The 27,218-nt window shown below is 39.7% G+C and overlaps 2 protein-coding genes across 2 annotated transcripts; both read left to right on the forward strand.

Moving 5' to 3' along the window:
- Positions 1–5,779: 5,779 nt before the first annotated feature.
- Positions 5,780–9,075, forward strand: LOC138437639 (protein HP-25 homolog 1). The gene is made up of 3 exons (XM_069585269.1): positions 5,780–6,151; positions 7,092–7,229; positions 8,427–9,075. Exons 1-3 carry the CDS (start codon positions 6,109–6,111, stop codon positions 8,882–8,884), a joined length of 639 nt encoding a protein of 212 aa, XP_069441370.1. The 5' UTR covers positions 5,780–6,108; the 3' UTR covers positions 8,885–9,075.
- Positions 9,076–13,684: 4,609 nt separating this feature from the next.
- On the forward strand, positions 13,685–18,561 carry LOC138437640 (protein HP-25 homolog 2). The gene is made up of 3 exons (XM_069585270.1): positions 13,685–13,969; positions 16,297–16,425; positions 17,928–18,561. The coding sequence occupies exons 1-3, from the start codon at positions 13,927–13,929 to the stop codon at positions 18,392–18,394; spliced, it is 639 nt and encodes a 212-aa protein (XP_069441371.1). The 5' UTR covers positions 13,685–13,926; the 3' UTR covers positions 18,395–18,561.
- The last annotated feature ends 8,657 nt before the right edge of the window (positions 18,562–27,218 follow it).

A 27,218-nucleotide genomic window follows, 5' to 3' on the forward strand; every position in this document is an offset into this window, starting at 1 on the left:
TTCACCTTGCTTATATTTTCCTTTGTTGTGCAGAAGCTTTTAATTTTAATTAGATCCCATTTGTTTATTTTTGCTTTTATTTCCAGAATTCTGGGAGGTGGATCATAGAGGATCCTGCTGTGATTTATGTCTGAGAGTGTTTTGCCTATGTTCTCCTCTAGGAGTTTTATAGTTTCTGATCTTACATTTAGATCTTTAATCCATTTTGAGTTTATTTTTGTGTGCGGTGTTAGAAAGTGATCTAGATTCATTCTTTTACAAGTGGTTGACCAGTTTTCCCAGCACCACTTGTTAAAGAGATTGTCTTTACTCCATTGTATATTCTTGCCTCCTTTGTCAAAGATAAGGTGTCCATATGTGTGTGGATTTATCTCTGGGCTTTCTATTTTGTTCCATTGATCTATATGTCTGTCTTTGTGCCAGTACCATACTGTCTTGATGACTGTGGCTTTGTAGTAGAGCCTGGAGTCAGGCAAGTTGATTCCTCCAGTTCCATTCTTCTTTCTCAAGATTGCTTTGGCTATTCGAGGTTTTTTGTATTTCCATACAAATCTTGAAATTATTTGTTCTAGTTCTGTGAAAAATGTGGCTGGTAGCTTGATAGGGATTGCATTGAATTTGTAAATTGCTTTGGGTAGTATAGTCATTTTCACTATATTGATTCTTCCGATCCATGAACATGGTATATTTCTCCATCTATTAGTGTCTTCTTTGACTTCTTTCATCAGTGTTTTATAGTTTTCTATATATAGGTCTTTAGTTTCTTTAGGTAGATATATTCCTAAGTATTTTATTCTTTTCGTTGCAATGGTGAATGGAATTGTTTCCTTAATTTCTTTTTCTACTTTCTCATTATTCGTGTATAGGAATGCAAGGGATTTCTGTGTGTTGATTTTATATCCTGCAACTTTACTATATTCATTGATTAGCTCTAGTAATTTTCTGGTGGAGTCTTTAGGGTTTTCCATGTAGAGGATCATGTCATCTGCAAACAGTGAGAGTTTTACTTCTTCTTTTCCAATTTGGATTCCTTTTATTTCTTTTTCTGCTCTGATTGCTGTGGCCAAAACTTCCAGAACTATGTTGAATAGTAGTGGTGAAAGTGGACACCCTTGTCTTGTTCCTGACTTTAGGGGAAATGCTTTCAATTTTTCACCATTGAGGATAATGTTTGCTGTGGGTTTGTCATAGATAGCTTTTATTATGTTGAGGTATGTTCCTTCTATTCCTGCTTTCTGGAGAGTTTTTATCATAAATGGATGTTGAATTTTGTCAAAGGCCTTCTCTGCATCTATTGAGATAATCATATGGTTTTTATTTTTCAATTTGTTAATGTGGTGAATTACATTGATTGATTTGCAGATATTGAAGAATCCTTGCATCCCTGGGATAAAGCCCACTTGGTCATGGTGTATGATCTTTTTAATGTGTTGTTGGATTCTGATTGCTAGAATTTTGTTGAGGATTTTTGCATCTATGTTCATCAGTGATATTGGCCTGTAGTTTTCTTTTTTTGTGACATCTTTGTCAGGTTTTGGTATTAGGGTGATGGTGGCCTCATAGAATGAGTTTGGAAGTTTACCTTCCTCTGCAATTTTCTGGAAGAGTTTGAGGAGGATAGGTGTTAGCTCTTCTCGAAATTTTTGGTAGAATTCAGCTGTGAAGCCGTCTGGACCTGGGCTTTTGTTTGCTGGAAGATTTCTGATTACAGTTTCAATTTCCATGCTTGTGATGGATCTGTTAAGATTTTCTATTTCTTCCTGGTTCAGTTTTGGAAAATTGTACTTTTCTAAGAATTTGTCCATTTCTTCCACGTTGTCCATTTTATTGGCATACAACTGCTGATAGTAGTCTCTTATGATCCTTTGTATTTCTGTGTTGTCTGTTGTGATCTCTCCATTTTCATTTCTAATTTTATTGATTTGATTTTTCTCTCTTTGCTTCTTGATGAGTCTGGCTAATGGTTTGTCAATTTTATTTATCCTTTCAAAGAACCAGCTTTTGGCTTTGTTGATTTTTGCTATGGTCTCTTTTGTTTCTTTTGCATTTATTTCTGCCCTAATTTTTAAGATTTCTTTCCTTCTACTAACTCTGGGGTTCTTCAATTCTTCCTTTTCTAGTTGCTTTAGTTGTAGAGTTAGGTTATTTATTTGACTTTTTTTCTTGTTTCTTGAGGTATGCCTGTATTGCTATGAACTTTCCTCTTAGCACTGCTTTTATAGTGTCCCACAGGTTTTGGGTTGTTGTGTTTTCATTTTCATTAGTTTCTATGCATATTTTGATTTCTTTTTTGATTTCTTCTGTGATTTGTTGGTTATTCAGAAGTGTGTTGTTCAACCTCCATATGTTGGAATTTTTAATAGTTTTTCTCCTGTAATTGAGATCTAATCTTAATGCATTATGGTCAGAAAAGAGGCTTGGAATGATTTTGATTTTTTTGAATTTATCAAGTTTAGATTTATGGCCCAGGATGTGATCTATCCTGGAGAAGGTTCCATGAGCACTTGAAAAAAAAGGTGAAATTCATTGTTTTGGGGTGAAATGTCCTATAGATATCAATTAGGTCTAACTGATCTAATGTATCATTTAAAGTTTGCGTTTCTTTGTTAATTTTCTGTTTAGTTGATCTGTCCATAGGTGTGAGTGGGGTATTAAAGTCTCCCACTATTATTGTGTTATTGTTGATTTCCCCTTTCATACTTGTTAGCATTTGTCTTACATATTGTGGTGCTCCTATATTGGGTGCATATATATTTATAATTGTTATATCTTCTTCTTGGATTGTTCCTTTGATCATTATGTAGTGGCCTTCTTTGTCTCTTTTCACAGCCTTTGTTTTAAAGTCTATTTTATCGGATATGAGTATTGCCACTCCTGCTTTCTTTTGGTCTCTATTTGCATGGTATATCTTTTTCCAGCCCTTCACTTTCAGTCTGTATGTGTCCCTTGTTTTGAGGTGGGTCTCTTGTAAGCAGCATATAGAGGGGTCTTGTTTTTGTATCCCTTCGGCCAATGTTTGTCTTTTGGTTGGGGCGTTCAACCCATTTACGTTTAAGGTAATTATTGATAAGTATGATCCCGTTACCATTTACTTTATTGTTTTGGGTTCGGGTTTATACACCCTTTTCGTGTTTCCTGTCTAGAGAATATCCTTTAGTATTTGTTGGAGAGCTGGTTTGGTGGTGCTGAATTCTCTCAGCTTTTGCTTGTCTGTAAAGCTTTTGATTTCTCCTTCGTATTTGAATGAGATCCTTGCTGGGTACAGTAATCTGGGCTGTAGGTTATTGTCTTTCATCACTTTAAGTATGTCTTGCCATTCCCTCCTGGCCTGAAGAGTTTCTATTGAAAGATCAGCTGTTACCCTTACGGGAATCCCCTTGTGTGTTATTTGTTGTTTTTCCCTTGCTGCTTTTAATATTTGTTCTTTGTGTTTAATCTTTGTTAATTTGATTAATATGTGTCTTGGGGTGTTTCACCTTGGGTTTATCCTATTTGGAACTCTCTGTGTTTCTTGGACTTGGGTGATTATTTCCTTCCCCATTTTAGGGAAGTTTTCAACTATTATCTCCTCAAGGATTTTCTCATGATCTTTCTTTCTGTCTTCTTCTTCTGGGACTCCTATAATTTGAATGTTGGAGCATTTCATATTGTCCTGGAGGTCTCTGAGATTGTCCTTGTTTCTTTTAATTCGTTTTTCTTGTTTCCTCTCTGATTCATTTATTTCTACCATTCTATCTTCTATTTCACTAATCCTATCTTCTGCCTCCGTTATTCTACTATTTGTTGCCTCCAGAGTGTTTCTAATCTCATTTATTGCGTTATTCATTATATTTTGACTCTTTTTTATTTATTCTAGGTCCTTGTTAAACCTTTCTTGCATCTTCTTGCATCTTCTCAATCCTTGTCTCTAGGCTATTTATCTGTGATTCCATTTTGATTTCAAGATTTTGGATCATTTTCACTATCAATATTCGGAATTCCTTCTCTGGTAGATTCCCTACTTCTTCCTATTTTGTTTGGTTTGGTGGGCAACTCTCCTGTTCCTTTATCTGCTGAGTATTCCTCTGTCTCTTCATCTTGGTTATATTGCTGCGTTTGGGGTGGCCTTTTTATATTCTGGTAATTTGTGGAGTTCTCTTTATTATGGAGCTTCCTCACTTTGGGTGGGGTTCTATCAGTGGCTTGTCAAGGTTTCCTGGTTAGGGAGGCTTGTGTTGGAGTTTTGGTGGGTGGAGCTGGGTTTCTTCTCTCTGGAGTGCAGTGGAGTGACCCATAATGGGTTATGAGACATCAAAGGTTTTGGGATAATTTTGAGCTGCCTGTATATTGAAGCTCAGGGGAGTGTTCCTGTGTTGCTGGAGAATTTGGGTGGTATGTCTTGTTTTGGAACTTGTTGGCCCTTGGGTGGAGCTTGGTTTCGGTGTAGGTATGAAGGCATTTGATGAGCTCCTATTGCTTAATGTTCCCTGAATTCAAGAGTTCTCTAATGTTTTCAGGCTTTGGATTTAAGCCTCCTGCTTCTGGTTTTCAGTTTTATTTTTACAGTAGCCTCTAGACTTCTCCATCTATATAGCACCGATGATAAAACATCTAGGTTAAAGATGAAAAGTTTCTCCACATTGAGGGACACTCAGAGAGGTTCACTGATCTTGGAGTCAGGCAGCTAATTTGCACACTGGCTGAACAGATGGATAACTTATCATGGACAAACTCTTCCCTTTTCCTCAGTGTCTTCATCTGAGCTGCTGCTGCTAAGTCACTTCAGTCGTGTTCGACTCTGTTCGACCCCATAGACGGCAGCTGAGGCACTACTCCAAAACCGCTTGATAGGAGAGGTGGAGGGAAGCTGTTCTCCGGGGCTGGCCGCTGAAGCCGCCTACTGCAGAAGTCCTGAGCCTGGGAGCAGAAGAGGCCCCTGAGTCTGCACGAGTGGACGCTGGAGACGCCACCAGGGGCTTTCCCAGCAAGCCTGGATCTATCTTATTAAAGTCCTGGTTGGCTGTTCCATTCCCCCAACAACCTTTAAAATTTCTGGCTAGTCCATTTCTTGCTTTAACTATTGTCATGATGTCAGACTAGCTGTGGTGTTGGCTTTCCCTGATCATTGGATGCTTATAACACTATTTTGACAATGTCCTGGGCATGGGCTTTTGAGCACCTACTGCTCAAAATAAAGTCAGTCCCCTCTCCTACCAGTCCTCCTAGCCCTCCCCACTCCAGCAGAACTTCTGGCCCAGAGTTAGGAGTTAGACGGCAGCAGCCTCCGATAAAGAAGCTATAGACTACCACTGTTACCTAATGAGATTCAGTGGACTTTTAAAATAAATATTTCTTAGTTTTTTTGGTACTTTGATCATTTTCCAAAGTTGCAATTTTTTTGTGTGGCAGTTTTGCCCAGTTTTATTTTTGCTTTTTAAAGAGAAGATTGTCAGGCTCTTTCCTCAGCTATTTCCAAGGTCTCATTCTCAATTAATTATATTTTTCTTAACTTAGGTTCACTTTGGCAAGCACAGAGTGCCTGGTTAGCACACACAGGGATGTCAGTAGATTGATTATTATAGAAAAGCAAAACGTTCTCAGAAAATATAGATAGTAAGGGAGAGAAGCAGAAGAAAAATCTCCTGGGCTCTAATGTAGGAGAAAAGTGTTTATTATTCTATATTTAGCTCCAGTTTTATCCACTAAAGCACTTCCTCCCCTGGGCTAGTATCACAGTCTATAAAGCTATGGAGTTAGACCAGAGGAAATGGGATAATAGTCCATCTCTCATATTTCTGTTATCCTGGAAGAGTCAGAGATGGGTTTATCTCTAACAAACAAAGTTCATCAGCTTAATAGTCCCAGGCTTGGCCATCACAAGAAGAGATGACTTCCAGATATGGGTGGACAGAAGTATTTCACTTTGAATGTCAATTTGTGAGCTTTCCTGGCATATTTGAATGTTTGATTGATCTGGTTAAAAATTAACCTTGACTTCAGCTTCATGAGACCAGAAAATCAAATACTGAGAAAAAACCAATCTATTAAGCCATCTACCATAAACTTTCAAAAACAAGCAGATGATCAAGTTATAGGACAGGTGAGGAGGTGGTCAACAAAAGCGCTTCGATGCCTAGGGGAAGGGGAAGAGCTGGGTCCATGAACATTGCAGGTAAGTTTTCTTATTAATATCTACCGTAATTAAATTTACCCATTGCATTGGTAAATAGCACTTTCTAAAGCACTTTAGTCTCCCAGCATGTGATTTATATTATTTTTTAAAAATTGGAACATCTCTGGAAGGCAGCTGCCTATAAGCTGGACAAAAATAAAGACACTTTTTCAAATTTGCCAATTGGATATTGTAAAGGGAGTATAAGGAATAGAAGCTAATGGGGGACAGGGCGAGACCTTTGCTTTCATTATGAAATCAATATCAAATCATTCAAATTAAATCAAGGTCATTATGACATAAATCAGGGATCTTCAACCCCCTGGCCATGGACCAGGGGTAGAAGGTTCAATGTGTCATAAAGGGGACAATATAACAAGTGCATTAATAGGAGCAAGTATAATGCGAGCATATTGATCTTATCAGCTTGATACTTCAAAGTGGAATGAAGGCTACTGCACTAAGTAAAAGGTTTAGGGTAGTGGGAAGTAGTAGTTGGCTGATTCAGTCTTTGGTATTTGTTGATTCATTCACCAACAAACAGCCACTCCTTATATATCTTCTGGTGAGATTACTCTCACCAGTTGTTTAAAGATCACTGCTAAACAGATGGCAGGAGGCTCTGAGTCCATGAGGGGTTTGCATAAGATTGAAAAAGCAACACTGATTTCATATAGCATAAATTAGAAGATTTATTTAAAAATTTCATTGTGTTCAACGTGAAAGTATCTCAGTTCAAAGTGCTTCCTGATATTGTCTGGAAATATCATAGCATTGGTGCATGAAGTACTTCATGGAACTAAAGATCAAAATAATATCAGTTTCTTGGAATCGTAAAACCATCCAGCCAGTTGATAAAATTTGTGGCACAATCTCTTTAAGAGAGTCTGAACCATCTCCCAAGCTATCTGAAACTTCATTGATTTTTCTTCTGATCCAGGTTTCTGGATTTTAGCTCAGTTTGTCCTCTTACTTGTGGCCGATGTCAAGTCTTCAGCAGACTCTCAGCTGTGTGAACCTCGCGGGCCCCAAGGACCTCTGGGACCCAGGGGTCCTCCAGGGCCACCTGGTTATGCAGGTGAAAAAAATTCAATGGCTCTCTTAGCCTCCATAGTGTCTCTTTGGTTTCAGTGTTCATAGATTCAGTGAAATCTTCCAGGTGATCTGATGAAAATATTGATCATTGAGATAAGTTAGTTTTTGGTAACGAATGACTATGGCCTCTTTTTCTCAATTCTGTAGAGTCCTAAGATTCATCTACTAAGACAGCCTCCAACTCCCAAGAAATCTGTATGCTCAAACAGCTGTTCAGACATACCGGATGCGCAGTGCAAGTTGAAACATAGGAGTACAGCCCCATCTCTGGAAGTGCAGAGCACTTATGTTGGCATCACACGGGGCAGGTATAACCTGAGGTTCGCCAGTGATAGCACAGGCGTATGGAACAGCAGATACTTTGACATCCTGTTCCCTTGCCATCTGCTGAGAAGTACATTTGCTTAAGCTCCCATGGAGATCCCATCAGCTTTGAAGACTTGTATTCAACTTCTAAAGCAATGGTTTTGAAATCTGGCTGAGCATCAGAATCACTCACAGACTTGTTAAACATGTAGGTTCCTAGTCTCCATCCTCAGAGAGTCCTCTAGAGGCCTGCAGTGTAGACTAGCCCTGAGTGACTGGGGGACTCTGGTTGGATGGCGTTCCACAGCTGTTCTGATGAACAGGCATGTTTGGAAACCCTTGTTCAGAATTTCCATTTGGTCCTGCCTTAGTGTGATCTGTACATTTATCTGGGTGACTTCCAATAATGATCCTTAATATTCAGCCTTATAGTAAAGAAAAGACATGGCAGAACATGTCTAAAGATCTATTCATATACTTATTAATTCAATTTCTCACTTATTTAACGTGTATTGAGTGCTAATTTTTTAAATGATGCTGAGTATGACATTTAGGAAGAAAATGAAGTACAACTCTTGTTCCCAGTTTGGATGAGGCCATCACCTAAGGGAAGGATTATAATTCTTTGTGGTAATTCTTTATAACTATGGGAACAATTAATACCAGATGTGGTACAAGGAGACAGAACTTTTCCAAATCTAGAGGAGAGAGGCGAGCCTTCTGGAGGCAGTGATGCTTGAGCTAGGCTCTGACCAGTGAGAAGAAAGTAGTTGGAAGGGCAAGAAGCATAGAAAGGAAGAACTAATTCATTTACTATGCAAAATACAAAACCTTAAATGGTATCATCCTATTTTCTGTTTATTTTGGAATCTAGGACCCATAGGTATGCCAGGACCAAGAGGGAGACCTGGGCTTCCTGGACTGGTTGAGAAATGCCCACCCGTGCCTCAGTCTGCCTTTTCCGTCAAGCTGAGTGGGCCTTTCCCAGGACCCTCCCAGCCCATTGTCTTCCAGGAAGTTCTGTACAACCAGCAGGACCACTTCAACCCTGCCACTGGTGTGTTCACCTGCAGCGTCCCTGGTGTGTACCACTTTGGCTTTGACATTGAGTTGTCTCAGAGTGCTGTCAAGGTGGGTCTCATGCGGAATGGCACCCAGATCCGGGACAAGCGAGCAGAAGCTGGAGATAGCCACGAGCAGGCTTCTGGAAGTTCCGTCTTGGAGCTGGAGAAAGGGGACAGGGTCTGGCTGGAGTCTAAGTTGGACAGAGAAGAATCTGAAGAAGGAACTACTCACACTGTGTTTTATGGGTTTTTGCTCAATGGGAATTAAGACAGCTAGGGGTAACTGCACGATTCTCTCCCTCAAGTAACCCTGAATTTAAGAAAAAAAGCTTCCTACATCCCAAATATTTTATCTAGAACTGCTAATGATGAACAAATCACTAAAACAGTAATGGCCAACTTGAACAAAATGAATGTATTACCAATTGCTGAAACCAATAAATATGCATGGTTCATCAATTTATCAGTAATTTCTTGTGATTCCCAAATTTCAAGATGCTGGGTGGCAAAACGTGGGTGAAAAAACAAAGTGAGGTAGGAGGCTGCCCAGCCAGGTTGCTGTTAAACACACCAGGAAAACCCCCATTCAGCTCCTGGTTTGCTTGCTCCCACCCCTCCTCCCTGGTGGCTCAGCGGCAGGTAAAGAATCTGCCTGCCAATGCAGGAGATGTGGGTTTGATCCCTGGGTCAGGAAGATCCCCTGGAGAAGGAAATGGCAACCCACTCCAGTATCTTGCCTGGGAAATCCCATGGACAGAAGAGCCTGATGGGCTACAGTGCTTGGGATCACAGAATTGGATCATGACTTAACAACTCAACAACACCCCACCTCACCCCAGGGGACAAAAACCTCACTGAAACTCTCAAATCTATTTTGGGAATTAAGGATGTAAATATATAAGTAAATATCTCTGGCAGAGATAGCAAGTTTGCTTAAAATAGCAAATGAAGATGCTTCCCATCAAATGATCTAAAGATAATTGGATGAGTGATAGTAGATAAGGCAGAGGGTCAAAGATGGAAGTGAAGGAATTTCTGTGGCTTCATAGTTTTCAGATTAATAATTTACTCGAGTTCAGTTCAGTTCAGTTCAGTCACTCAGTCGTGTCCAACTCTCTGTGACCCCATGAATCACAGCACGCCAGGCCTCCCTGTCCATCACCATCTCCCAGAGTTCACTCAGACTCACGTCCATCGAGTCAGTGATGCCATCCAGCCATCTCATCCTCTATTGTCCCCTTCTCCTCCCTCCCCCAATCCCTCCCAGCATCAGAGTCTTTTCCAATGAGTCAACTCTTCACATGAGGTGGCCAAAGTACTGGAGTTTCAGCTTTAGCATCATTCCTTCCAAAGAAATCCCAGGGCTGATCTCCTTCAGAATGGACTGGTTGGATTTCCTTGCAGTCCAAGGGACTCTCAAGAGTCTTCTCCAACACCGCAGTTCAAAAGCATCAATTCTTCAGTGCTCAGCCTTCTTCACAGTCCAACTCTCACATCCATACATGACCACAGGAAAAACCATAGCCTTGACTAGATGGACCTTAGTCAGCAAAGTAATGTCTCTGCTTTTGAATACACTATCTAGGTTTGTCATAACTTTTCTTCCAAGGAGTGAGTGTCTTTTAATGTCATGGCTGCAGTCACCATCTGCAGTGATTTTGGAGCCCAAAAAAATAAAGTCTGACACTGTTTCCACTGTTTCCCCGTCTATTTCCCATGAAGTAATTTACTCGAAGCTGCTACTTATTTACTTACTTACCCAATATCCGTTCTAGCAATTTCTATTTTAGCTAATTTTGTTCACATTGCCTCAATGAACCCAGTTAAAAAAAAAAAAAAAAGTAATTTGACCAGCCTCTATTGCATTCAGGGTGGCCACAAAAAACACTATCCTTCCTGGTGAGATGTAAATGTATGGTACTTACAGGAGTCTTATTTAAAAGGGATATGACTCAACTGGCTTATGTTTTTGGCCTTCGATCTCTGCCCTTTGCTTTCTCCTTTTCTTCTATAAGGAATGAAGATGCAGTTCTTACAGCTGTAACAACCATCTTGCAGGCATTAAATCAAAGCCACATAATCCATGGTTGAGCAGGAGGATAAAAGTAACAATGTTTTTTGTACACTGACATAAGTCAACTTTATGCTACTGATGACTAGACTTGTAAAAGAATATTGGGGACTTTCCTGGTCGTCCAGTGGCTAAGACTCTGCTCTGCACTCCCAATAAAGGAGTACTGTATTCAAATCCTGTTCAGGAAACTAGATCCCACATGCTGCAACTAACCATCTCGTATGCCACAACTAAGACCCAGTGCCAAATACATAAATTAATATTAAAAAAAATAAAAGAATATTGGTGGCTTTCTTTTTATTATTGAAGTATAACTTAAATACAGTAAAACACAAATCTAAAGTAAACTGTTTAATTAATTTTATATAAATACAAGCATGGACCCATCATCCAGATTGATACATAGAACATTTCTGTCATCCCAGAAGTCTCCTCGGTGCCCTTCCCATCCACAATCACATCTGCATCATTGAATCTATTTTTCTGACTGTCAGCATCATTTATCAATTATCTTTGCCTATGCTCATGCTCAGGAGCGCAGGAGGAGAAGGGGACAACAGAGGATGAGATGGTTGGATGGCATCCTGGAGTTTGAGCAAGCTCTGGGAGTTGGTAATGGACAGGGAGGCCTGGCATGCTGCAGCCCATGGGGTTGCAAAGAGTTGGACACAACTGAGCAACTGAACTGAACTGATGCTCCCTCTCAGTTGCTCAGATGTGTCCAACTCTTTGCGACCCCATTGACAGTAGACTTTGAAGCTCCTCTGTCCATGAGATTGTCCTGGCAAGAATACTGAAATGGGTTGCCATTTCCTCCTCCAGGGGATCTTTTCAACCCAAGGATAGAACCCGCATCTCCTGCATCTCCTGTATTGGCAGATGGATTCTTTATCACTGAACCACCTGGGAAGCTGTCATCTTTGCCTATGCCTGTACTTTGTATAAATGATATAATCCAATATAAAATGTTGTGTGTCTAGTCTTTTTTCACTCATCATCATGTCTGTGAAATCCATCCACACTGTGGTAACAGTAGGAAACGTTTCATTGAATGGAAATGTAGTCTTCTGTTACAAATATGCCACAATTTATCTATTTGTCTACTCTTTTTCTTTTATCTACTCTATTTATCTAACCTACACCATTTATCTACTCTTCTGCTGATGGATATTAGGGTGACTCTGTGATTGAGACTCAGTATAATGAACATAAGATCCATTTAATAGAAGAATCACAGATCCAAAATGGTATCACTTGTGCTAAAGCTCATGATACCAAACTTAGATTTAATACCTAACCTAACTGTAGTTTTGATCTTCCTTCAAAATGTGATCTTAATCAACCAGCTTGGAATTTTCTTGTCAGCACCAATGAGAAGATGTCACGTAGGTTCTTTCCATCCTGCAAAGGAATGAAGCAATCCATGTGATGAAGTTCTCACCATTTCCTTCCCTCCAAAAGACATTGTTGTTCCCTAGTATTCTTTATATTATGTACCACAGCTTGTTCATCCATTCATGAATAGTGACTCATTGGTTTGGGGCTATAACAAATAAAACTATCTGAAACATTTATGCACAGGTTTTTACAGAAATATACATTTTTATTTCTCCAGGATAAATACCCAGGAGTGGGATTTCTGGTTGTAGCTTTTAGCATACAATATCCTGTACATGTTTTATTAGACTTTTATACAAGTATTTCATTTCTTCAGAGCTATAATATATGATATTGTGTTTTTCATTTCTATTTGCAATGAGTTCACTGATAGTAAACAGAAATATGACCGATTTTTGCGTGTGTGCTGACCTTGTCTCCTTTAACCTTGTGTAACTCACTAATTAGTGCTAGAGGTTCTCTTGTAGAGTCCTTGAAATTCTAACATAGACAATTGGGGCAGGTTTGTTTATTTTGTTTCCTGATTGGCATGCCTTTTATCTCCTTTAACTGTTTATTACAATGGCTATAACACCTAGTACTATGTTGAAAAAGAGTGAGGGCAAACGTACTTACATTTTCCTGATCTTTGGGAAATGAAATTTCATGGATACAAATCTGAGGAGTCAGCCTATGATAAGTTGAAAATATATATGCTAAATGTTACAAAAATCATACTTAAAAAAACAACAATAAAATCAAAGGCATAGATAATAACTCAATAGTGGAGAGAAAGAATATGTATATATATATATATATACACACACATATAATTTGTATAAGGAATACTACCCAACCATAAAAGAGAGTGAAATTTTGTCACTTGCAGCAACATGGAGTGACTTGGAAGGCCATACAGAGAAAGACAAATGCTGTATGCTTCCACTTTTATGTGGAATCTAAAAAATACAACAAACTAGTGGATAAAAAAAAGAAACAAACTCACAGATACAGACAACAAACTAGTGGTTACAAGTGGAGAGAGGGAAGGGGGTTAAGAAAAAGGAAAGGGTTATTATGCGATTATATGAAATCATGTGTGTGAAACTTTTGAAAATGTAAAGCACTATAAATCTAAAGAATCTTTCATTCGATTAAAAATAAGTAAAAATTTAAAGAGCCACTATAACCAGTGTACATGCTCTTCAATAGGAAATAGTTACATTAAGCATAGGATATCCACGGTGGTGTCGGTGGTTTAGTTGCTAAGTTGTGTCTGACTCTTGTGACCCCATAGACTGTAGCCCACAAGGCTCCTTTGTCCATGGGATTCTCCAGGCAAGAATACTGGAGTGGGTTGCCATTTCTTCCTTCAACAGGATATCGGACGGCGGAGCCTGGTGGGCTGCCGTCTATGGGGCTGCACAGAGTCGGACACGACTGAAGCGACTTAGCAGCAGCAGCAGCATGCAATACTATATATAAACAATAGAAATTTGAAAAAAAAGCAAAAATAAACAGAAAAGTTATATGCATATGTGTATGGAAAAATACAAAAGGACTAACAGCTAAATAAATAAATCAATAAAATTTTTATTCTCAATTATTCCAGAAGTTAGTAAAAGAAAAAAGAGGGTACAAATAACACACAGAGCTTCTGTCTGAACATCGGCTGGCACAACTTCACTCTGGTTAAAGACCAACTGAGGTCATTGGCCTCAGACAGGCAAAAAATTAAATATTAAAGAATATTGATTTATTAGAACATCTTCCTCATACCTTTGAAAGGCAAACAAGTGAAAGAGGAACAGAGCAGCTGAAGACATACCCCTTACAACAACTTCCATCTTTGCATCAGGATGCCTGGGAGAGGAGGACAGTCTCTCTCCATGGTGTGTGTAGGTAAGTGTAATCACTAGAGAATCGGATTCCATATGTTGTTACAAAGAACTATCCAAAGGACTGTCTCCTGCCAACACTTGTGATTCATTTTATGATCATGATAATTCTGAGATACAATTTCCCCACAACACAGGACAAAAGGATAGATTTCATATCAGCATTTCCAATCAGATACAGCAAATATAAGTGGTAACTTCCATTTCTACCCCCTTAGATTTGGACCGAAGCTTATGTTATCAGTTTGTAAATAGCCCTAATTACTAGCAAGTTAGCACAAGGGACCTATGATATAAAGTAAACAGAAGGAGAGATAATGCAAAAATTTCATGTATTTGACTGTGGAATGTGTGTTGCTGTTTCCCTTCTCTCCATTGATGAATACAATATCAAGCTCTTTCCCATTTCACAAGATGTCAAGAAAAGGAGATTAGAGACGTGAAGGACACATGTCTAGACACCATAGACAATTTTTGTATGTCCATCGTAGAACTGCTTTGATGGATGCTCTGGGTTGTCATGTTAGTGACCATCAACACTTTGAGGGGTAACCTTCCTTTGCTGGGAAATCAGCATAGTATACTCATAGGAAGGTCAGAAGACCGAGAGGGAAGTGACACATGAGGATGATGGGGATCTTCTAAAATTGGATGGTGGTGGTGGTTACACAACTGTGGGGATTTGTTTAAAATCATTAAATTTTGCACTTAAAATGAGAGTTTCATGATATACAAACTATATCTCAACAAAGAGCTGGGGTTTTTTATTGTTGTTGTTGTTTTTTAATGTATTTTACCTGTTGAAATGTTAACACTTGGACGTGCATACTTAACAAAAGTTACTTCATCAGTGTTTCACTGATGATATGAATTTCAGTTTTCTAGGATAATTTTTCTTTGTACATATGCTAACCCATAAACAGAGGCACCTATCTTAACAGATTTTCTTCTCATCTCTATGCTGTAAAACCACTGCTTAATTAAGGCAGGTAAAGGGGTGTCATTCAATGAAAGTCCTACATGTTCATATATTTTCAGTTACTGGTTGAGCATTTTCTTTACAGCCAACAGTGCGTTAGATGCTTTATTTGTCACTGATTCTCACCACAACCCTCATTGTCTCTATGTCACAGTTTGGAAAGAGATATTCAGAGATACTAAATTTCTCAGGCTCTGATTTTTATTTTGCTATGATATACTATCTATTTACCAATTATTTTTGTCACTTAGGCCTGGAATATATTTTACATAACCATATATACCATTATAAAATGAAGTGTGATACTTTTTTACTGATTAAAAAAAAAACAAAACACCCAACAACATCATTTCCAATGACCAACTTGTGTTTCAGTACTTCAGGATCAAGCAAAGGTCTTTGGATCCCCAAATAACTGAAAGTTATTCACTTCTTTATCATCACTTGTTCATTTGACAGCTTCTCTTTCTGTGCATTTTAAAATAAAACAAATTAGTTCCCTTTGAGGAAATCATGGAGGATATCCCAAGATGAGTGAACTCTGAATTTTTAAAAAATTTATTTATTTTTAATTGGAGGATAATTGCTTTACTGTATTTTGTTGGTTTCTGTCATAAATCAACCTGAATCAGCCACAGGTATACATATGTCCCCCTGTCTTGAACCCTAACTGTTTTTTAAGGATGAAAAGACGTTTACCATGCAGATACAAGGAAAACATTTGGTAAGCAGTGTAGAATCAATAAATGAAACCCCTAGTCAATGACTTGTTTTTGAGGAAACACCATGCTTAATTATTAAGGGCTGCAGGTGCCTAGCTGTCATAAGGATAATACCACAAGACTATTTACTTAAAGAGACAAGGAGGGGAAAGACACTGGATGTTTGAGTGTCCTAGAGAAAACCTCTAGGTCATCAGAAGTTCACGTTTCAGTAAGAATAGTAGCAGCAAATACAAGGAAACTATAGATTATCTTTGGCCCTGATTGCACGCCAGTAAGTAGGAAGGCGGGCGGTGGGGGGCGGATTTCCTTGGCAGTCCAGTGGTTAAAACTTCCTCCAATGCAGGGGTTGTGATTTTAATCCCTAGTCAGGGAGCTAGGATCCCACATGCCTCTCAGCCAAAACACCAAGACATAAAACAGAAACAATATTGTAACAAATTCAATAAAGACTTTAAAAAACGAAGAAGGAAAGTGGGGGGAAGTCTCTCTTTATGACTGAGTTCACAGTTATTTCTTGAGACTGGGAGACCTGGCTGCCTAGACAGTGTTGGGAACATAATCTTTCAAGAGAAGCAGCACCGTCTTTCAACTTATGTGAATATTTATCTGTTTGACCCCCTGCTCTAGATGTCTGGATTTTAGCTTTGTCTGTTCTATCAGTCACGGCTGATGCCACTTCTCCAGAAGTTACCGGGTCCTGTGATTCTCAAGGATTTCCAGGGCCGCCAGGCCCTCCAGGGTTACCTGGCCCTCCAGGTGAGAAAACATTTTTCTTCACATTGCATTGGTCACTCTTTTCTGACTGAAATATCTATAAGCTCAAGGAAATATCCAGATGCTTCTGATGGTCAGTAACAATGGAGACAATGGTTTTTGGAGGCAAATTGCCAAGGTCTCCCGCTTCCCAGCCCATCTACACACCTAGAGTCTTAAAGCAGATGATGAGGTTTTTACCCCAGAAAAACTCCAGGGATGGGTTCTGAAGAAGCCACCGTGTGAACCTAAATGGCAGAGAGACATCATATTGGTGTACTCTTTAACATAGTGTGGTAACTCTGTGCTGTGCTTAATGCTCAGTCGTGTCTGACTCTTTGCAGCCTCATGGACTGCAGCCCATCAGGCTCCTCTGTCCATGGGGATTCTCCAGGCAAGAATACTGGAGTGGGTTGCCGTGCCCTCCTCCAGGGGATCTTCCCAATCCAGGGACTGAACCCAGGTCTCCCACATGGCAGGCAGATTCTTTACCATCTGAGCCACGAGGGAAGCCCAAGTATCCTAGAGTGGGTAGCCTATCCCCTCTCCAGGGGATCTTCCCAACCCAGGAATCGAATTGGGGTCTTCTGAATTACAGGCGGATTCTTGACCAGCCGCGCTACCAGGGAGGCCCATAAGTACTCTGTGTTCACCCTTGATCCACACTGGAATACTGTTGAGTTTCCTGCAAACTCAAGGGCAAAATGGTATTGTAGAAAACAACTGAGAATAAGGCATTATGCACTTTCTCCTCAATTCTGAGAACTTACTTTGCCATCTCAATCTCACTGGAAATTATTCACCAGAGTAATCCAATGATTCCTTAACCTGACTGCCTTTAAATCATCTGTGGACACTGGTTAATATTCAGGTTCCAGGTTTTATCCCCTTGAATTCCAATTCAGATGGTCACGTATTGTTAACTAAGACACTACTATTCACAGGTTCCACAGCTGACTGTCATGCACAGTCCAGCCAGGGAAACATTGCTCTAATACCCCTTTTTATTTCTGGAATGCTACAATGCCTAGAATTCCCTGTGTCAGTGTCTTCCCTGAGTGCTCCTTACTTAGCGTTTATGATAATAAAAACATCATACCTATGAAACGAATTTAAAGGGCAATTCAAGAAATTATTTATTTAATCACCGCTTCCAAAAATATACTATTCCTATCATCTGGACCTTGGATATCATATGATCATGTTTTAGGAACAAAATTAGGTAGGGCACTAGCTCATCATCTTTTTAAGGAAATAAAACAAGTACTTAATGGGAGAGATGACTACTCAGTGTAAGCAAATGCTACAATCAAAGTAAACGCTGGATTCTGCCACTGTAATGACAGAGAGGAGGAGGAGACACTTTCTGGGAAAAGGATGTGTAAGGTGATCCTTGAAGGGAGAGTGTAAGTTAGTAGGAGGGGTGGTGTGGAAAGACATTTCTGGACTGTGAAATGTATGAACTTCAAATCTCTATCTTCCTTCTGTTTTACTTCGGTGTTTAGGGCCCCCAGGTCCTCCAGGATTGCAAGGACCAACTGGGATTCCGGGAGACACTGAGAGTTGCTTGTCTCCCCCTAAATCTGCCTTTGCAGTGAAGCTGACTGATCCCCTCCCAGCCCCCTCCCAGCCCATTGTCTTCAAGGAAGCCCTGCATAATGACCAGGACCACTTCAATCTTACCACAGGAGTGTTCACCTGCACCATCCCTGGCGTGTACCGCTTTGGCTTTGACATAGAGCTATTCCAGCATGCTGTGAAGTTAGGGCTCGTGAAGAATGGCACTCAAATCCTGGAGAAGGAGTCCAAGGCCAAGGACGATTATAGGCATCTTTCCGGAAATGTTGTCTTGCAGCTGACATTGGGAGACAGAGTCTGGCTGGAATCCAAGCTAGACACAATGGAGACCGAGAAAGGACCAATTCAAAGTATGTTCTTTGGGTATTTGCTCTATGGACATTATCCTGGCTAAGGGGTGATGGCACACTGGAATTCCTCAAGTGGTCCTAAACCTCACAGCAAACTTCCCTCCCTGCCCCAGTACTTTTCAGTGATCACTGAATAAATCACATTAAGAATGCCCAATTTTACCCATGTGAATGTAACCCTAAAGAGCAGTAAAGATTAATTATTCATTAACTGGTCAACAATTTCTTATTGAAAGCCCATGAAATTTCATGTATTCTGCTATATCCCAGGAACTCTGGGGAGAGGGTAGGTCAGGAATCAAGGGCTGGTTGAGGCTGGGGAACCAGGAAAGTCATCATGCCTTTTGTTTTTTTCTGATAGTTTTTCACCAGAGGGGAAAAAATAGTGTTGATCACAGCCCTTGACACCAGTTCAATTTCACAATTTATAGTATAGCTAGGAAAGCAAATATCCCAAAGAGATGAAGAAAATTTGCTTCAAGTCACACTAAGCTATGAATATAATCTACCAAGTCCATATTTTGCATTTGATGCATACTGGAGAAGGCAATGGCACCCCACTCCAGTACTCTTGCCTGGAAAAGCCCATGGACGGAGGAGCCTGGTAGGCTGCAGTCCTTGGGGTTGCTAAGAGTCAGACACAACTGAGTGACTTCACTTTCACTTTTCCCTTTCATGCACTGGAGAAGGAAATGGCAATCCACTCCAGTGTACTTGCCTGGAGAATCCCAGGGACGGGGAAGCCTTGTGGGCTGCCGTCTATGGGGTCACACAGAGTCGGACATGACTGAAGTGACTTAGCTGCAGCATACTTTGAAGATGGTTTGAGCAAGGAGCAATGGTACAGATTCAAGGAATTATTTTGTTGCATAATACTCCTCAGACACTATGCAGTACCCATTCTATCACTTGTTAGATTTATTTCTAACAGAGCTTGAACTTCGGGTTGTCAGTGAACCTAGTTAAGGGCATGATCTTCACCCTCTTTGCAAACCATGGGTCACCTGTGACACCATCTGGAGAATGAAATATAGTCAGGCAGGGCTTCCTGGATGATTCTTTCAAAGACAAATCCTCAAGTGACTTGCTTCTTTGGATTTTTATCCTTTGCCCTCTGCTCTTCCCTTTTCCCGCATTACCCCGCCCCTACTCCCACACCCAGGAAGATGCAATGCCTGTGGCAGAGGTAGCAGTTTTGCAAACCTGAGAACAAAAGACATGTATTGCTAAGCAGACTGAAGGAGTAGGAAGCATATCAGATAATGTCCTTGCACAGACACACCAGACTTACAGATGAGACTAACAATCCCTGATTTGAGTAAGCCAGTGTAGACTAGTTTCTGCTAAATGTAACCAAATGCAGCCCTGATAAACCTGTTCTCCTTTACAGACTTGCTCTCCCCTAGAGACTTCACCTACCGTCCTTCACTCTCCTTACTCTTCCCCCTTTCCTTTCCATCATCTCTTAAACATCCATACTGTGCTAAGAGACAATCTCGAACCTTAGCGATCCCACTCTAGTTCACACACAGACACAAGAATGAATCACACCTCTGTAATGTGTACCAGAGATCAGAGATCAGTGATGCACACAGCGGCATTGTCAGGATTGCCGTATCGATGTGTCCAAAACTGAGTTCATGACTGCTTCTTCCTCCAGCACCTCCTGTATTTCCATTGTTTCCTTTCCCCATGAACATCACCATCCACTGATTAGGGCCACCTACCTCCCTTCATGTCACCTCCCCAGTCCAATCTGTCACCAAGCTAAATAAATTTCCATCGTTACATTCCTACAAGCAACACCATCATCTTCACCTGTCACTGTGCTAACTGGTGGGCCAGTCCTCCACTCGGTGCCTCTTTGATTGGACTTATCTGTCCCAGCAATGAATGCTCATTGCACAAAAGACAAGATTATCATATTAATCTCTGATCAAAATCATTTCATGGCTTCTCATTTTTCTTAGGATTAAAAATCAAATTGTAATTATATACTCGAAAATTGCTGAGAGTAAATCTTAAAAGTTCGTATCACAAGAAAACAAATTCTGTAGCTATGTATGATAACAGTTGTTATGTAGACTTACTGTGGTGATCATTTCACAATATATATGCAAATATTGAATCATTACGTTGTGCATCTGGAAAAAACTCCATTTCGTCAATGATATCTCAATAAAAAATAAATTATTAATATGATTTACTTTACCCCTCTCCATATTTTCTTCCTACTACAGTTTTCCTTAGTGACTGGTTTCCAGCTACACTGAAGTTTTAGTCCCTTAAATGATGTATGATCATTGGACCACACTGCCATAGGGCATTTACACTGTTCAACCCTCTGCCTAGGTCACTTATCTCCATAACCACCAACATTGTTTGTGCTCAGTCAGAATTCAGAAATAGCTTCTTGAGAAGGAACTGATAATAAACTAACTGGCCCCTTTTATGCATTCTTACATTATGATTTTCTTACTTCTTTATAATAACAGCCATCACTTTATTCTTTCATTTAAAAAATTCTCAGACTAATGTCTCTCCCCTCTGCTAAACTATAAGTTTCATGATATCAAAAACTAGCTTTTATTTTGGTCTTTATTGTAATCTCAAAATCCCACATATGTCTAGCACATTCCAGGTGCTCAATAGTTTTTGAAACAATGAGAGCAGAGAAACACTTAGCACAGCTGTTAACACATGGTAAGTTTAACTTGCTATAATCAGATTTGTTATTTTGTTGTTACTAAAAATTGACTTTGTTCCAATCATAACTTGTAGTGTGATTTAGTCTACACTCACTCAAACCGTTCATGCATTTATTCAGTAGACAGATATTTTCAGAGTGATAGGGAGAACGATGGGGGAGCCTGGTGGGCTGCCGTCTATGGGGTCACACAGAGTCGGACATGACTGAAGCGACTTAGCAGCAGCAGCAGCAGGGAGAACAAGAAGAAAGAAAATTATACATACTAAGTACTTACTATGCTCCAAGCCCTTCACTCTCAATAAAACAAATTTACCTGCTTTTGTCTTAATTTACCTGGTGCTCTATAATATCCAAGAATATTTTGAAAGAAGACATATTGTTTCACCAATATTTTTTAGTTATTTCTGAAAAATTGCAAGGAAGATGGAAACAGTGTATTTTCTTTCTTTCAAACATTTTAGTTGTTTCTGGATATGAAGTCTCTACTAATGGTAAAGAACATCAGCGAGGCACTTTATCCATCTAAAACCCTTTTAATATAAATTTTCCCACTCAATTTCTCACCATTTTTAGAAGGCATTTTTATAACTATATAGGGATGAAAAAACACATAAAGCACAAAACTGACACTTGCCACTTCTGACTTCCAGTGTGTATGTGTGTGTGTGCGTGCACACACGTCCACACACGCACATGCACATGTGTAGCCAAGGCGTGAAGGTAGGTATAACTCTTCCCACGAGTGGGAAACAAACATTTACCACTAATTTCTACTTACTAACGTAGACTTACTAACGTAGACTTACTAACGTAGATACACAATGTGAGAGTTGCGAGCTAAGTTTTATTTGGAGCAAAAATGAGGACTGCAGCCAAAAGACAGCACCTCAGCTCTGAGTGACTGCTCCACAGAGGCGGGGTCAGGGTGGGGGAGGTCAGTATATATGTGATTCTGGTAAAGAGGGGCTACGTGGAATCAAACACACGTTTTTCCAGAAAGTTTCTGCTGCTCTCGTGAAGCTTTTGCTAGTCACAAGCAACAGTTGTCACCATGAAGGATTTTAGTGCTTTCTAGAAATGAGGAGACATAGAATTGGGCTCAAAAAATTGGCTCTGGAAAATATGTAACTCTCTGAAGACCTGTTCTGCCTGCTTTTCCCTGAGCACAGAGTACCTCATTTCTGTTTTCTACCCTGAACTCCTTTCAGGGGCTGTTGAAGCTCAGCAGCTGCAGCAGCACGTGATTTAATCCTTATAGAGGAAGATGGTAAGTGCCAATTTGTAATTGACACTAACAATTGCGGGAGGCAGAAGAAGGAAAGATTAAAACATTATAGCTTCTACTATCCAGAATGAATGACCTTTTGTTTAAACACTGACATGGTTTTAGGGTATGGAAATGTTGACCAGGCCATGCATCTCTGCTAAATGTTTGCTTTCAGTGTAATAGAAAGTATACACATCATTTGTCTCACTAGAAATACGGACATGATTTCAGCAGCGTGACCAGCTTAGACTGTCTTTCTGTTCCCTGCAGCCAATGCTCTAAGTCCCTTTTGTCCCATTTGGATGAACCACAGGTGAACTGAGCCGTGAGGAGTTCAGAGGTTTGTCCCTAAACATAATCCTAACCCCTACTTTTAGATATGTTGCCAAAAAATAGTCCAATTTTACCCTCAACTTCCTAGCACTTATTTTATATCATTTGTAGTTATTTATGTATATTAGAGTTAGCACCTTATACTTTTAGATTTTAATAACACAGATACAAACTTATTCCAACAATCATACAGCAACACATATATTATCCTAAAACATACACAATGTGTATGAATATATACGTATACAAAATTTTACCTATATATAATTATATATATAAACTGTATATATAATTATATTTTTATTTATATATTTTTACTTATTTAATATTTATAAGCTTTCCTCTTTAGAAATCAGTCTTGAGGGGCCCTCTAATTAATTTCCAAGTACACAGACTGTTTTAAAAAAATCCTTAGATCTGAAAAGATAGACTTCCAGCCAAAAAGTAAGTGGGTGTGTATCAAGCTGGTTTTAGAAAAGGCAGAGGAACCAGAGATTAAATTGCCAACATCCACTGGATCATGGAAAAAGCAAGAGAGTTCCAGAAAAACATCTATTTCTGCTTTATTGACTATGCCAAAGCCTTTGATTGTGTGGATCACAATCAACTGTGGAAAATTCTGAAAGAGATGGGAATACCAGACCTCCTAACCTGCCTCTTGAGAAATCTGTATGCAGGTCAGGAAGCAACAGTTAGAACTGGACATGGAACAACAGACTGGTTCCAAATAGGAAAAGGAGTCCGTCAAGGCTGTATATTGTCACCCTGCTTATTTAACTTCTATGCAGAGTACATCATGAGAAATGCTGGACTGGAAGAAACACAAGCTGGAATCAAGATTGCTGGGAGAAATATCAATAACCTCAGATATGCAAATGACACCACCCTTATGGCAGAAAGTGAAGAGGAACTAAAAAGCCTCTTGATGAAAGTGAAAGAGGAGAGCGAAAAAGTTGGCTTAAAGTTCAGCATTCAGAAAATGAAGATCATGGCATCTGGTCCCATCACTTCATGGGAAATAGATGGGGAAACAGTGTCAGACTTTATTTTTTAGGGTTCCAAAATCACTGCAGATGGTGAACTGCAGCCATGAAATTAAAAGACACTTACTCCTTGGAAGAAAAGTTATGACCAACCTAGATAGTATATTCAAAAGCAGAGACATTACTTTGCTGACTAAGGTCTGTCTAGTCAAGGCTATGGTTTTTCCAGTGGTCATGTATGGATGTGAGAGTTGGACTATGAAGAAAACTGAGTGCCGAAGAATTGATGCTTTTGAACTGTGGTGTTGGAGAAGACTCTTGAGAGTCCCTTGGACTGCAAGGAGATCCAACCAGTCCATTCTGAAGGAGATCAACCCTGGGATTTCTTTGGAAGGAATGATGCTAAAGCTGAAACTCCAGTACTTTGGCCACCTGATGAGAAGAGTTCACTCATTGGAAAAGACTCTGATGCTGGGAGGGATTGGGGGCAGGAGGAGAAGGGGATGACTGAGGATGAGATGGCTGGATGGCATCACGGACTCGATGGATGTGAGTCTGAGTGAACTCCAGGAGTTGGTGATGAACAGGGAGGCCTGGCGTGCTGCGATTCATGGGGTTGCAAAGAGTCGGACACGACTGAGCGACTGAACTAAACTGAACTGAACTGAATCAGTGTAAAACTGTGAAGGAAGAGAAAGGGCCTGAAATACGGCAACAACTTTAAAGAACATGGGAGGCTCAGATTTCATTCCACTTAACTTGTCTGCACAGCTGTGATGTAAAGCTTTTCCATCTAACATCTTATGTAAGATCTGCTACCGTAAGTATATCACTTAATTGACTGTCAGGATAACAATCAAAGTAAAAGCCCTGAAGTTTGTGCCACGGGTACTGTAATAACCTGATAAAACACTGAAACGACACTGAAAGCATGCAAAATAAGACAGTGGATGGCCAAGTGTATATGCTCAAAGATGTTCCCCTAGAAGGGGTAGAATTTGCAGTAGTGTGCCTTTCTGGCCTAGCACACTCCCTAACCCTTCACATCCCCTATAGCCAAATACAGCAGAGAAGTTTGTAGCCTTACCACCCACCTAAGGTGCCAGAAAGAGGAGTTCAGAGCTGGAAGAATCACCTGGAAATTTAAAGGAAGTAAGTGTTGGCAGCTGGAGAGTCTCTAGACCCAAGATGTGAGTATGAACTCTAAGCAAGTACTGGCTGAGAATTCCATATGCATGAGACAACAGAGGGCCTCCTGAAAAAGCAGGCAGAGGCAAGAAAGAAACCTGTTCTTAAAAGAGACAGCAGCCCAGGACAAGGCTTGTGATTTTCTGCCTTTTCAGCTGAGCATATCTCACAGCAATGCAGTTTGGACCGAACACTGAAGCCCTGCGGCCTCAAGGTGGTAGAGGGTAGAGCCGGCCCTGCAGTGGGAGACTGGGCTATCCCCCCAGGCAAGAGGCCCACAAGGTGAGCCCAATCTCTCTCTAAATTCTGCTTGTATGTTTGGCACCAAATTACGCAAGCATCGGGGAAAACCCACAGAGGTCAGGTTAAAAATAAATCAATCAAGAGTTAGAAACCCAAGAAAGAGAGCAGAAATATTAGCAGGGCAAATATTTGCAGCTAGAGTTCAGACATGTTAACTGCCTAATAGAACAACATAGAAAATAATATAGAAATATAATACATGGAAATATATATTATCTATATATTATGAATAAATAGAAACAATATAGAAAATAACAATCCTCAGAACAGCTTAACAAAACCCAGAGTCTCAACAATGTATTATCTATGATAACTAGTTTTCAAGCAAAAAAATTACAAGAAACAGAAGCATGAGAAACACATTCCCATCTTCAGCGAAGAAAAAAGAGCAGTTGATAGAAATTCACTTCAACCAGGCCCAGATGTTGAAATTAATAAAAACTTAACAGTAACTATCATAAATATATATATTTCTACATAAGGGAAGTATGTTCAAAAATAAAGGAAATACATGTTTAGAGAGGGAATTGCAATAGCAAAATAAAAATTACATTCAAAAAGTAAATTTGAGAGCTGGAAAAGAAAATACTGAAATAAAAATTAAATAGATCAGGTCAAAAGCAGATCGAAGCTGGCAGGGGGAACGATCAGTAAATTAAAAATCAAGGGAATTACCCAATCCAAAAAACAGAATGAGAAAATATTGAAGGAAAAGAAATAAACTCTCAGTGATCCTTGGGACAAATGTTATGTGATTCAGCATAAGTATAATTCATCAAGCTACTAGAAGTTTGCTTTGAAATGTAAATGGTATAATGTTAATTCTTACAAAATATTTATAATATATATTTCAACAAGTTTTGAGTTTCCATCATTCTTTCTAAGATGTTTATTTTCTGAAAGCCCATTTAGCAAAATATACAATCATTAAATAGCTCATTTTAAACATAAATGAATATATATGCTAAACAGAAATAGACTGACAAATGTAGAAAAACTCATGGTTACCAAAGAAGAGAGGGAAGGTACAAATTAGGGGTAAGGAATTAACAGATACAAACTACTATGAATAAAGTAGACAAGCAACAAGGATATATTGTATAGCACAGGGAATTATAGCCACTGTGTTGTAACAGCTTTTAACAGAGTATAATCTGTAAAAATACTGAATCACTGTGCTATACACCTGAAACTAACATTGTAATTTAACTATATGTCAATTAAAATTATTTTTTAAATAAAGAAAAGATGAATAGTTAGTTGCTCTGACATTTGATCCTCACCTTCCCCATGGAAGTTTGTAAATGTAACCAGTCAGACATTTTCTAAACCTTAGAGCTAATGCTCTTGAGTGGTTTATTTAAAATAAATATGCAGCTTACTAATGTATTGATAAAACGTGGAAGCTAGTCATGAAACCCTTATGACCAGAAGGCCCAGGTGACTCTCAAAGTATAAAGCCCTGCATGCGTGTCTGGTTGCTTCAGTCGTGTCCGACTCTTCGCAACCCCATAGACTATAGCCTGCCAGGCTCCTCTGTCCATGGAATTCCCCAGGCAAGAATACTGCAGTGGGTTGCCATTTCCTTCTCCAGGGGATCTTCCTGACCCAGGGATCAAACCTGCATCTCCTGCAGCTCTGGCATTGCAGGTGGATTCTTTAATGCTGAGCCACCAGGGAAGGCATAAAACCCTAGAGATCCCCGAACGAAATGTCTCTCCTGCGCCATCGTGTCCTGATCACACAATTAGCAGCCAGCACTCTGGAACTTGATCATTTTCTTGGATGAGAAAAGAGATCCCATAATCTCTGCTTGACATATTCAGAATCTCCCAAATGTCTCTGTAGTATTTGGGATGGCTTCTATGTCGTGTTCTTGGCCCATCTTCAGTAAAGTGTGTTTCCTGTAGAATTACTATTTCATGGGACTGTGCTGACCATTCAGCACTGTCTGATACCTCAGCTGGAGTTTGACGTCTAGGAGGTTGGTCTGGAAAGAGACATTTCTGGAACTGTCAGCATCTAGAAGCTATTTAAAAGCACAACATGGGATGAAATCACATGTGGGGTGCATGGATTGTTGT

Source organism: Ovis canadensis, chromosome 3, assembly GCF_042477335.2.
Source record: "Ovis canadensis isolate MfBH-ARS-UI-01 breed Bighorn chromosome 3, ARS-UI_OviCan_v2, whole genome shotgun sequence".
NCBI classification, from domain to species: domain Eukaryota; kingdom Metazoa; phylum Chordata; class Mammalia; order Artiodactyla; family Bovidae; genus Ovis; species Ovis canadensis.